Consider the following 12,680-nt stretch of genomic DNA (forward strand, 5'->3'; position numbering starts at 1 on the left):
AAAGAAAATGTGATGTTACTGTGGTCCTGAAAAATACAGAAAAAAGAAAAAGAATAAAGGTGCTCTACATAAATATGTAGGTAATATCATCTGGTTCATAACTGTGAATCTTACCATGGTCTTCTACGGACATCATACAGATCTATCTTGTTCTGAGTTTGACTTTTGTCCACCCATGGAGATGCTGAAAGAAATATGTCATAAAGTTTAGTCATAAAGTCAAGTTTAATGACACCAGTGGATAACTGTATTTAATAAGACTTTATAGTTTAATTGCTATGCACACACTGTTTCATAACAATAATGGATCACACCAGCTTGAATACCACAACCACATACAAAGCTATAGAATTGTTTGTACTGCTAGATCTTTGGATAACTAACAATGGGGCACAACTGTCTAAGGCTGCAATCCTATGCACAGTTATCTGAGGGTAACTCCCAATGGATAGGGTGGGACTGACTTTTGAATAAATGTACAAAGGAATGTGCTGTGAAGGAATAGAAAATTCATGGAGAATTCTATCCATTGCTAAAAGTCATTTCATTCTTTAATCACCTAGGGCGCAATCCTATGGTTGCTAGTCAGTGGCTAGACAGCCATAGGATAGGTCACTTCCTAGGAACCGACTTCCACCCCCTCCCATGCTGCCTCGTAGGTAGTGCAGATCAGCCCCGTACTCTGCCCTTGTAAGAGCAGCGTGGAGCAGCAAAAATGGGGGGTTCCTGGGGGTGGGGTGGGCAGAAGTGCCTTTCTGATGCTTCCTATGCATCGTCTGGCTTCCGCCCTCCTGCTCTGACTTTCTGCAGCTAGACAGCCAAAATCGGCTGTGAATACAGGGTGGCTGAAGTGCGGAGGAGAAGATCCCTTCCGTGTTGCTCCTGCTCTGCATTGGAAAGGCGGTCGCCTCTGAGTTCGGAGGCGGCCGCCTATCCCAATAAGATTGCGCCCTCCGTCACATGTCTTCACTTACAGCCACTTTTCTCTTCTCCAAAATTCCACTACAACACAAAAAACGCTTTGGCTATTGCACAATATAGAAATGTAATAAATAAAATAAAATAAAACAAAATAAAAATTGTATTGGATTCAGAATGCAGTATACAGATGGAATATGTTGACACAAAATAAGAACATTTCCATACATGTTGTCATGTTGTCATCTCAGTAATGTGTTCTGAGAATACGAACCAGATTCCAAAGAACCATCAGAGAGATTATTCCATAAATGGGTGTTTGCCCTGGCCATGGCCTGCTACGGTTTGGAGGTGCCGTGATAATGATAAACCAGACCCAGGTTTGCTTACAAGGAGACTTTATTGAGTACTTACAGCACACAGGTGCACCCAATGGTTAGTTCAGACAGCCTCTCTCAACCCAGAGCCAAGGAGTACAATGGGTTTTATACCATACATGTCAGCAGTGAGGCAGCATGATAGCGGCAACATTAATTAGCTTTCATCTGCAACTTTCCCAGCATAAACTAACAGTGCTTGTTCAGAAGGAAAACAATCAGAACTTTCCCAGCACAGCCACCTGTAACTCGGCATAAACATATCCTCACTTCTCAGGCACATCCTAGGCCCTGCTAAGATACTAGCCTTTGTTCGCATGGAATGTGCTGAGGCCACGCTATTGACCTTTGACTCATCTCACATGCTCAGAGGCCCGCGAGCAAGGGAATTGCACTAATAATGAATCTAATCAAAGCATTATGGATCTCTAGGCCCCTCTAAAACTACGGGTGACTTGGTTACACTCCTGGGGCCATTACAATGGGGAGCCACCACTGAAAAGGCCCTCTCGCTTGCTGCCACCCTCCGAGCCAGGAGAGGAGTTCTGAAAGGTACTGTGGTCCTGAACCTTGTAGGACTTTATAGGTTAAAATCGGCACTTTTAACTGAGCTCAGAAGCATATAGGAAGCCAGTGCAAGCGGGCCAGAATTGGTCTTATAAGTTCAGACCATCTGGTCTCCATTATCAGTCTGACTGCCACATTTGTACAATCTGCAGCTTCCAAAACATCTTCAAAGGCAGCCCCATGTAGAGCACATTGCAGAAATCTAACTTGGAGGTTACCAGAGCATAGATAACTGAAGCCAGGTTATCCCTCTCCAGATAGGGGTGTAGCTGGGCCACCAGCTGAAGTTGGTAGAGGGCACTCCGTGCCACTGAGGCTACTTGAGCCTCAAGTGACAAAGATGGCTCCAGGAGGACCCTCAAGCTATGGACCTGCTCCTTCAGGGGGAGTGCAACCCGATCCAGAACAGGTTCTCCACCTTCAGATCACCATCTTCCTGTCCAGTTGAGAAAACAAAGTCTAGAGTATGCCCTGCTATGTGCATTGAGCCGATGACATGTTGGGACAGTCCCATAGTTGTCATGGAGACCATGAAATTCTGAGCCGCTCCTGACAAGGTGTCCTCAGCATGAATGTTGAGATCCCGCAGAACCAGCAGAATCCCCAGTCTGTCCCACTGGCCCAACACAAGGTACAAACACTCCAGGCCAGCAGTCACATGGACAGGGAGCCTTCAAAGGGAGATGTAACTCCTATAGGCCACAGCAACCCCCCCTGCTTTCCTGGCCCCCAAGTCTTCCCAGATGCTGAATTGAGTACCCCGGTGGGCAAAGCTGAGAGAAACCAATTCCTCCCTGCTTGCCCACCCAGGTCTCGGTTATGTATGCCAGATGGGATAAGGGAGGTCTTATTCTGAACCGATCCTGAACTATAGCAATGTTGAACCCTTCTTTTCAGATTGATAACGGCATTAAATCAAAACTTAAAGACAAGGCCATCATTTTTAAGGATGAGAAGGCCCTTGTTTACAAGCACATGCGGCAGATCATTACTCTAGTCTACAAAAAGCACAGGAGAGACAACAGCAAGTCATTAATTATTCAAATTCTCTGCAGATCACAGTTAGATGTTTAATAAATATTGGTGACAACTAACTCCAACTTTTTTATATTTCACAGACTCCATATGGAAAGTTTAGTCTCATTTCATGAAGCTGTTCAAAATGCAACTATGTGACATGGAAAGTTGACTCTAGGAAGTAAACTTCATGCAGTTTTTGGCAATTCTCAAACCACTGCCAATGCTAAACCTCTTTATTTTATGTAGTATTCAATTGTGAAGTAGAAATCCCACCCCCAAAAATGGCGGCGGCGGGGGGGAGCACAGGCAACTCCTTCATATGAATTTTTAAAAATTATTTTACAAGTAGGCAGTTTCTTTACCAGTGCACCCATGAGTGATCATGCCACAAAATGAGTACAGCTCAGCTGGGATGAAGCTTCCATTTGCAATGATGCCTTCCCTGGAAGACCTTAAAAGCTTCTTCATTACATTCTCTTATCTTTGAGCAATGATGCTCAGAGAGGGGTCCTTGTTAACCACACAGTTATGATTCTTAAGCCTTTGGTTGTATGACTTCCTTTTAGACTTTTAAACATATAAACACATTCATATTTATTTGATATCAGTCCCTGTAAGCTCACTGCTCGCCTCAAAGCAATACAGTTTTCAATCAATTCCAAGGAATACACGATCATGCTTCTTTGCAAAGCATAAAACAAGCGATTCCCATGACACAGAAAGTCTCTTCCTGTCCAACTTTTCAGATCTTACAATAGAAAATAATTCCTTTCCTGCACCGTTAATATAGATTATATATTCAAAACCAGGCAGGATGCAGCTCAGGTTAAGCCCTGTGCAGCATGATTCTACACCTGCAAATCTCACCAGGTTTGCTTGGAAGAGTGCAGAGGGTTGCAGCCTATTTGTTCCAATTGGAGAGACTTAAGGCCGCACTCAATAAAAATAAAATTAAAGGAGATCTATATGTGAATCATGATCCATTTTCTAGATTTATTCATAACTGGTTGCATTCAATAGTGGAGGCTGGTGGCTCCAGTGTCAGCGGGATGGTGAATCCGCTCCACGTTTCAATCAGAACCAGTCAGAACTCTAAAGGAGCTATCCAAGGTGCTTCAGTATCTTGGACAGCTCCTTTAGGGTGCAATACTATTGCGATAGTTGGCAGCCTCTGAACTTGGAGGCTGACGACTATCCAATGCAGGGCAGTCATAGCACAGAGCTCCGGCCACCATGCGTTTTTGGCCAGATGGCTGATTTCGGCTGTCTAGCCATGGCTTCATGGAGAGGGAGGGAAGAAGGGTGCATGGCACGTAGGAAGCTGCATAAAGCAGCTTCTGCAGTCTCCTCTCCTCCCCAGGCCCAGGCCAGCCCCCTTTCCCCATCTTCATGTTCCACTTCCGAGCGTGGAGATGTAGCCAGCGCAAAGAGAACTGTGCCAGCTACAAGGGGGTGGGAGAGGGGGCTGGGAGCGTGGTTTCCGGGAATTGCGTTAGGAGCCCTGGCTCCAAGCTTGGTTCCCAGAAATCAAAAAATCCTATGGCCCTCTAGGCAGTGTCTAGTGGGCATAGGATTACTCCCTCCGAGTTCTGACTGGTTCTGACTGAAACCTGGAGCGGATTCACCACCCCACTGACATCAGAGCCACCAGCATCCACTGCATTCAACTAGACTTCCTATGGCTATTATGGTCTATAAATGGCTGTTTTTCACATTAGCTTTTGCTGCACAGCCAAAAATATATGGATTATGTCTTCCTCTACATTTCAGTATCATTAAAGACAATTATTTTAATGGTAGAGAAATATATCTGTTAAAATGATAACTCCCTAGCTTATTTTTTGTACTTATTCTGTTTTATTTATGATTCTTCATGATTCTTGCTAATTATTTTCTTAATTAAATATTGCAGCATAAGACAATGCACCTATAGATGGAACTAATTCTTCAACTGTCGTCCAAAGAACAACAATGATACTACTGGGCCAAAGTAGTGACCAAAAATGATATCAAGAAAAGCCAACTGATGGAAACTTTGCACACCAGCACAGGGTCACCGTGACAGGCTTCCTGATATCTCTGGAATGGAAGGACTGTTGTTACAGTAGAAAATATGGTGATTTCTATTCCTGCATAATGCAGGAATCTCACATTGCATTAGTAACATTAGAATGAGGGAGATCATGTGGAGAGGACTGACAATGTCCTTATCTTTTACATCAATATGCTCCACCACTGGGGAACTAAGCATGGAAAGAAACAATATCATCTTCTCCTCCCATATGATCACATCCTTTTCATGTAAAAATCCCCAGGTTAAATCCCCAATATCTCCTGATAGGGCTGGGAAAGATTCCTGTCTCATTCCCTGGAGAGCTGCTGCCGGTCAACACAGACTACAGTTCATCAAGGGGTTTGACTTTATCTCCTGTGGCTTGAACAGGGACAGGAGGGTTTTTTTTAATCATACTACATGTGTTAATCAGCTCACCAGTGCAAGGATGTCTGTGTTATATTACTCAACGGTTTTGGGAATTACCACTGTTAATAAGTTAATTATCACTGTCTGAACTTTCTGGATTTCATTTTCTACCGATCTCACTGTTTACAATTCCCCCACAATTGTGTGTGTGTGTGTGTGTAACTCATATATACCCTTGTAACTCAACTTAAAACTTCATGCATCTGATGAAGTGGACTGCAGTCCATGAAAACATGGGGCTGTCTACATGGGGCTGTCTCTGAAGATGGTTCATAAGCTGCAGCTCATGCAAAATGCGGTGGCCAAATTGATAACTGGGACTAGAAGGTCCACACATATAAGGCCGACTCTGGCCTGCTTCCACTGGCTGCCTATATGCTTCAAAGCTCAATTCAATGTGCTGGTTTTAACCTATAAAGCCCTACACAGCTTGGGATAGGTTAAGACCTATGTCTTCTCCCAGGCATTTGGCAGCACGTGATGAGTTTTAATCAGTCCTGGATGTGTCTATAGTTATGACTGACTGTTCAAAGTTGTTTTTAGTTATATGTTGTTTGTGTATATTGTCTGTGTGCTTTTATGTAAATGGCATTTATACTTTGTATATTGTATTTTAATGTTTTAACTTCTGTAAACCGCCCAGAGAATTTCAGCTATGGGGTGGTATAGAAATGTAATACATTATCATTATCATCATATTTCACTCTGATCACACATTTCCTGTGTGAGATGCAGAGCTAGTTCACTTGGGCCCTAAACCTGTAAAGATTTAGGTCAACGAATGTGTGTACATCCACGTTTCCAGAAAACTGGTTGTGAAGAATGTCTCCAATAGTAGCAGTGTTTCACCTCAGTGATATGTCCCAGGCTGAAAATCTACAGAGATTCATGCAGTACCTGTAGCAACTATGGGGCACCACCACAACAGTATTGTGACCCATTGGTCTAAGCATTTAGAAGAGCATTTAACCATTTTCCTGTTAGATAAGAATGGAAACCTAGGAGCTTTGAAAAAGCAACCCACTAGTGGAACAAATAGATGCTAAAATCTGGGCTGGCTTCTGAACACTACTAACCAAATTATTAAAAGGCCACAGTTTTCATTCTTTGCAAACAGGCTAAAAATAAGATTCAGTATTCATACTTTCCTGGGAAACTTGATACAATGATGATAAATTGTTTGACATATGCCTGTACTCACATAAGGAGACTGAAAGCATTAGATGGAAACAAGGATGAACCAATCCAAAACTAGATTTAACTAAAATGTAATCTCCAGGGTCAGCCTGTACTGTTTTATCCTCAAGCACTTTGAGCAAGAATTTCATTTGCGTGCACATTGAAAATACAAATACATCCAGACTTGAGCTGCAAGTGGTCATATATGGAGGGGACAATCTACAGATTCTAAAATTAATTAAAACCTAATTTATACATGCAAACTGTGGCAAGGTTGACATGTGAAATGGAACAGTACGGGCACAGTGTTACATGACAGGCCTGTTGAGTGATGGACACATTCAACACATGGTTACAGAGTAGTCAATTTAACCATACTCTTGCAATCCCTTGTTTTCAAGGCTGCAGTGGCATTGCTAAAATCACCAAAGTTGCATGGAGTAGAAGTGGTTGACACAAATGACTTGTCAAATAGATTTGCAATTTTAACCATGCCCATGCCAGGAAAGAATTACATCCCACCTTCACCCACAAAAAACATATATAGCTAAAAATGGCCTAAACCATGTGGGAGTAATCCTATCTAGACCTCTGAATTTAGTTGATTTATAGTCCATTCTATGCATTTAAATATTTGGATTGTTTCCAATAGTTAACTTTTCTACCTGAGGCTGTTAATCAGCTGTTAATCTGCTGTGTCTACTTTCAGTTTTGTTGCAGAATTGAGATCTGAGAACTACACGAAGCGTGTTTCCTTTCCCACTTTTCTGCTACGTAACCTCTAGGTGGCACTGTAGTATAGCAGAATAGAGCAAATACACAAGAAGAAGTCATGCTTTCTTTCAAAATGCCACATTTTCCCTGCTCTAAAAAAACTCACCGAAAGTGCTGGCTAGACACAGAATCTAAACTGGAGGGTCACTCACAACATCATCTAAACAACCCATAAACAACTGTGAGTAGGGAAAGACAAACGCATGATCAATACCTCATATAGAAATGTAATTTGTCATTCCACTAGCACAAAGTTTCTACCGCTTGCAGAGCTGTTTTCATCCTTTTCACAAGCATCAAATCCAATACTTTGATTCCACTTACACAAGCTATTGTACAAGCTGTTGCACAAGATGTTGCATACGCTGTTCCACAAAGCATTAACAACTCATTACAACTTCATTAGGGCAGGTGTTACTTTGTGCTAGTTCTTCTGCTGGAAGTTATGCAACCACCAGTAGACCAACACCAACTCTTGCAATTTTTCTGCTAACATAGCATTGAATAAAACCCTCTCTATCTATTTATATCTATATCTATATCTATATCTATATATCAAATTCTGTGGCAATTTAGTCCTTATCAGACAGAAAAAGCAACAGAATCTCAGGGCATATCTACACCACAGACTTATACTCTTTCAGAGTCATTCCCCCCTCCACAGAGAATCCTGGGAAATGCAGTTTGTGGAGGTGTGCATCCTCAGAATCTATAATAGAGGGTTTACAGCAATCTCAAACTACAATTCAAATGATTCTTTGGGGTGGTGGGTGGGGGAAGCTACCAGCAGGGATGGGCAAATGATAGATGTTCAAGATCACCAGGACGTACGGATGTATGAAAACCCCCTTACCTGGCTCCACCAGGTTCCGCTTGGGGGGGAGGCGTTCCGTCCCTCCCCCCGGAATCCTTGCCGGCCGGCTCCGCTCTGCGGGGATTCCGCAGAGCCGCCGGCCGGCTCCGCCAGCAGCCGGACATCCGGCCACTGGCTAGCAGGGACGCACATGGTGGCGTCCATAGCTGCCGCCATTTGCGTCCCTGTATTCAGCTGTGATAGGCTATGTAAAGACTTACATAGCCTATCATGTCTGTGTAAAAACAAAACAAAACACGTATGCAAATGGTGGCGGCTGCGGCCGCCGCCATTTGCGTTCCCTATTTTTGGTTGTCTTAGTCTACGTAAATATTTACGTAGACTAAGACGGCGAAAGTAAGGGGGAACGCAAATAGCGTAGCGGACGCTATTTGCGTTCCCCTTTATTTTCACCGTCTTAGTCTAGGTAAATATTTACGTGGACTAAGACAACCAAAAATAGGGAATGCAAATGGTGGCGGCTGTAGCTGCCGCCATTTGCGTATGCGTTTTTTTTTTTTTTTAGCCTGCCGTGATAGGCGTCCCTGCATTAGCGTCCCTGCATTAGCCGTGCTAGGCTACATATGTATTTACATAGCCTATCACAGCTTGAAAGAAGAAGTGAACGGCGGCCGCAGGGCAGCCGCCATTCACAAGTCGGTGCCAACGGGAGCTGGTAAGTGCTCCGTTTTGCGTGATTTTCTTGGGGTGGGGCGGGGTAGGGGCTTCGTGCCGCCTGACTTTTGTGGATTAGGGGAGGCGGGGGCTTCGTTCCGCGATGGATTTCGGGGGGCCAAATGCACTTGCATTCGGCCTCACCGAGATCCGTCGCGGAATTCTCTGACATCCCTACCAGGACAGCCACTAGGCTTGTGCTCGATTCCTGTTTGCATTTGCAATCACTGCTGTATCTGGTTAAATGGGAAACTTGCTCAAACTGAGCCATGATTAAATGAAGATTTTTGCAAATCTCCTCAAATCTGCACAAATTTCCTCCATAGACTAAATCAAGACTGATTCGGTGTACAGAGAACATTTGCGCAAATCAAACTAGGGAATCAGTAACAAGATGAATGTAAGCATGTGTTCAATAATTTGCAAATATTTTTGGCGGACATGTGCTCGCCCTTGCATTCAGAGCTTTGAATGGGGCAAGCTTCCATGTTCTGTGAGGAAAACAAAATTCTCATACTTTGCTAGCTACAGTAGTTAAACTGATAAAACATTATACGTTTGTAGTAAGGATATGCCAAGAAAAACTGAACAAAAAGGTGCATCATGCCAGAGATAACTCTCTCCAAAGTATAAAAGAAAATTCCTTCTCACTCTCATGTATAGTCCAGAGGCATGTTTCACAGTGGATGTGTTTAACAAGTAGTTTGATGGTTTGGGGTGGGAGAGTGGGAAGAAGATATGTGCCCTATCCAGAGCATGTTTTGGTGGGAGCAGCTGTGGAATTAGACCCAATTCATTTCTTTATGGATCTGATACTGGAGCAAAATGTCACCATGTAGTGGAAGAATCCATCATGTAAATCCATTGCTTTGACTGCTACCGTCTGATGCAATCTCGTTATTCGTATACAATTGCTGATCATTTCCAAAACAGTTTTAGGGGGAAAGTGGTTTTTACAAAATTGGAAACTTAAAAAAAAAAGTTAGCTTGAGAATGCTGGGAGTTGTAGGACTTCTTTACCATGTAAATATGCACAGGATTGTGCCCTTAGAAAGGGCTGTCACACCTTAAAATGAAATTGATACTGATGGCCATTATAATTTGACGTGAGAAAACAGAAGCAAAAACAGTATCCCTGCCTTGAAGGGAAGTTTGGGCAGCTCAACTCCCAGGACACTGGGAAACCACAGGAAAGAGCCAAGGAGATGGAGACGGAGTCTGGTGGATCGGGACCCTAGCATAGGGAGTAGGGGGGGTTTTAAAAGCCAGAGCAGGGGCCATGAGCCTACTTTAGAGTAAAAATGAGGGGAAAGACATAGCTGCTAGCCACACATTTCAAGCAACCTCTGTTTTGGCCCTAAGAACATGAGGTCTATACCTGTCCTCTGATGTCACCTCACCTACTGACTTGTCAAGGAATAATGTCAAATAATTGCAACAATTTAATTAATTAATTAATTAATTTCTATACTGCCCAATAGCCGAAGCTCTATAATTATGATACCTAAAATTACATTCAATATCTATATTTTCCTAGGCACTCAAAGAATTTCACATATATTACTTTATGAATCCTTTGAACAATTAAAGTATTGGTATTCTCATATTACCATTGGAGGGTGAAGGGGAGGGAAGATCAGAAGAAAGTGTGAAAGAACATATACACTCTCTACTCAGATTTAAATTTAATATGGCCATGGCTGAACTAAATTTGAACAGAAGATTGCAGTTCATAGCTCATGCCTTTAATACCAGCAATGTTATGTGATCCAGTAAATTATCTGTGTTCTCTCAGACCGTTCCAAATTTCCTACCCCCCGAAAGGACTCTCTGAAGTTTAGTCGTAAGACTGAAAAGATCGGCTACTCTGAAATATATAAGCATCCAGCAATGGTCTCCCATTTAACTTTCTTCTTGTAAGAAAGATTCATTTTGCACAGTTTTATATCAGCCAGCCTCCGATTACTTGCTACATGGTAATGACTCTCTTTGGTAAGTCCAATATTGAGGCAAAACTATTACCTGCCAGTAATAGTTAACACAAGAGCAGCTGTGCACAACAAGGCTTTCATTTAGAGAGAGAACCTTTTATTTTATTATAAATTGATTTTCAAAGCTGATCCATTATTTATTTGCCTAAGCAGAGAGGAAAACCTCAGCATTTGAGCAAAGGAGGCTCACGCCACCCGGGCTCGTCAGATTTAACAGAAAAATAGGAAGAAGCAGAAAAATCGAAAGGAACAGAAGAATAAAAATAAGGGTAAAGTTCAAAGACAGACAGACAGATGTTTTAACAGTATCAGGGTTTTTTGCATCTGTTAGGCAAAAAGCCACCAAACATTTTATACCACATTCAAATTATAATTATCTACTTTAAATGTAAAGTATTCCTTAAGCAACAAGTGAAGTTCTACATGTAAGATCACAGAGCCTAATATTTGTAAGACACTAGGGGATAATTATATTCTAATGAAATTATCATTAACCATTATACTTATGTGAGATGCCATTTATTATATTTGTTTAAAATGACTGTGTTCAAGAGTTGGTTGGGCATTTGTATATAATATTACCTAAAATACCACAAGGTTTTTTTAGCCTTGAAAAACTAGAATAAAATGAAGGACAGGGGACTTGATGACCTCAAGGTCTACATAAAAATATACTAGTCCATTAGCAATTAAATGAAGCTTAGCAAACAAAGAGAATAAATGTGCTGCCTACAACAGTTGTATAATGAACTATTGATTTACAATTATAATCTAAATTACATCTGTAATTAAGAAGGAATGGAGGAGAAACTGGTGAGGAATGTGGACCATCTTTTGGTATCCAACTTTGTTGCCTTTCTTTGCAGTTGCTTTTTACAGCGTCTCTGAGGGCCATTGAGAAAACTATATTGGCACTCTCTGTCTCCCTCTCCCTCTCTTTGCAACACCGTAAAACCAACAAGAAGTGACTTCTCCATATGGCCAATGCATGGCACAATTCTTTTATTTCAAACTATCTCCAAAGTCCAAACTGTAATTCATGACATCCTCAAACAGGTTCTTTCTAAGAGTGGACTGAGCACAAAGCTGGAATTTGCAGGCAGCTATTTAGTGATGCTAACTCTAGCCGGCTTTACTGTATTCATGAGGAGCTAAAAAGGGTTGAGTGAAATCAGCTAGCAAGACAGAACCCTTATCCAATACATAAATCAGTTAAATCATCTAACAAACTTGGTTTGTTCCAGGGCATAGTCTGAAGGCACATGAGGCAGCCACCTTGCTGAAGCTAAGCAGGTCTGGGTCTGGTCAGTGCTTGGAGGGGAGACCACCTGGGAACCACATGCAGCCACCTTGAGTTCCACAATGGAAGAAAGGTGGGATATATATGTAATAAATAAACAAACAAACAATCTTGAAAACTCGGTTTCATTTAAAACTAAGTATTAACAGTTCTTAAAATCTGCTTTAACATGAGCACCAACCTGTGGTATTGGTTCCACAATTGCCACAGACATCAGGAGTCTGTGGCACATATGACCAAGTGCAAGAAGCCTATGGGCCTGGCTTTGGCATAGAGTTAAGCCTGCAATCCTGGAGTCATCATTGCCATTTGATGTTCAGGTGGCTACAGTGGCACAAAGTGCCTTCTACCCGCTTCGGTTGGTGGCCCAGCTACGCCCCTATCTGGAAAGAGATAACCTGGCTTCAGTAGTTTAGGCCCTGGTAACATCAAAGTTAGATTACTGCAATGCACTCTATGCAGGGCTACATTGGAAAATGGTTTGGAAGCTGCATCTTGTGCACAGTGAAGTGGCCAAATTGATAGCAGTCACCTGAAGGTCTGA

At 42.3% G+C, this 12,680-nt stretch overlaps 1 protein-coding gene across 1 annotated transcript in view; it reads right to left on the reverse strand.

The window, feature by feature from the left end:
• Window positions 1-12,680, reverse strand: part of CACNA2D1 (calcium voltage-gated channel auxiliary subunit alpha2delta 1) — a 555,905-nt gene that overhangs the window by 143,641 nt on the left and 399,584 nt on the right. Inside the window, exon 8 of the mRNA XM_084811840.1 lies at window positions 115-184. Coding sequence (XP_084667966.1) covers window positions 115-184 — 70 coding nt within the window. The remainder of the gene's footprint in view (window positions 1-114; window positions 185-12,680) is intronic.

The sequence above is a fragment of the Heloderma suspectum genome, chromosome 7 (genome assembly GCF_057233095.1).
Source record: "Heloderma suspectum isolate Gila_16-S chromosome 7, 16-S_ref, whole genome shotgun sequence".
NCBI classification, from domain to species: domain Eukaryota; kingdom Metazoa; phylum Chordata; class Lepidosauria; order Squamata; family Helodermatidae; genus Heloderma; species Heloderma suspectum.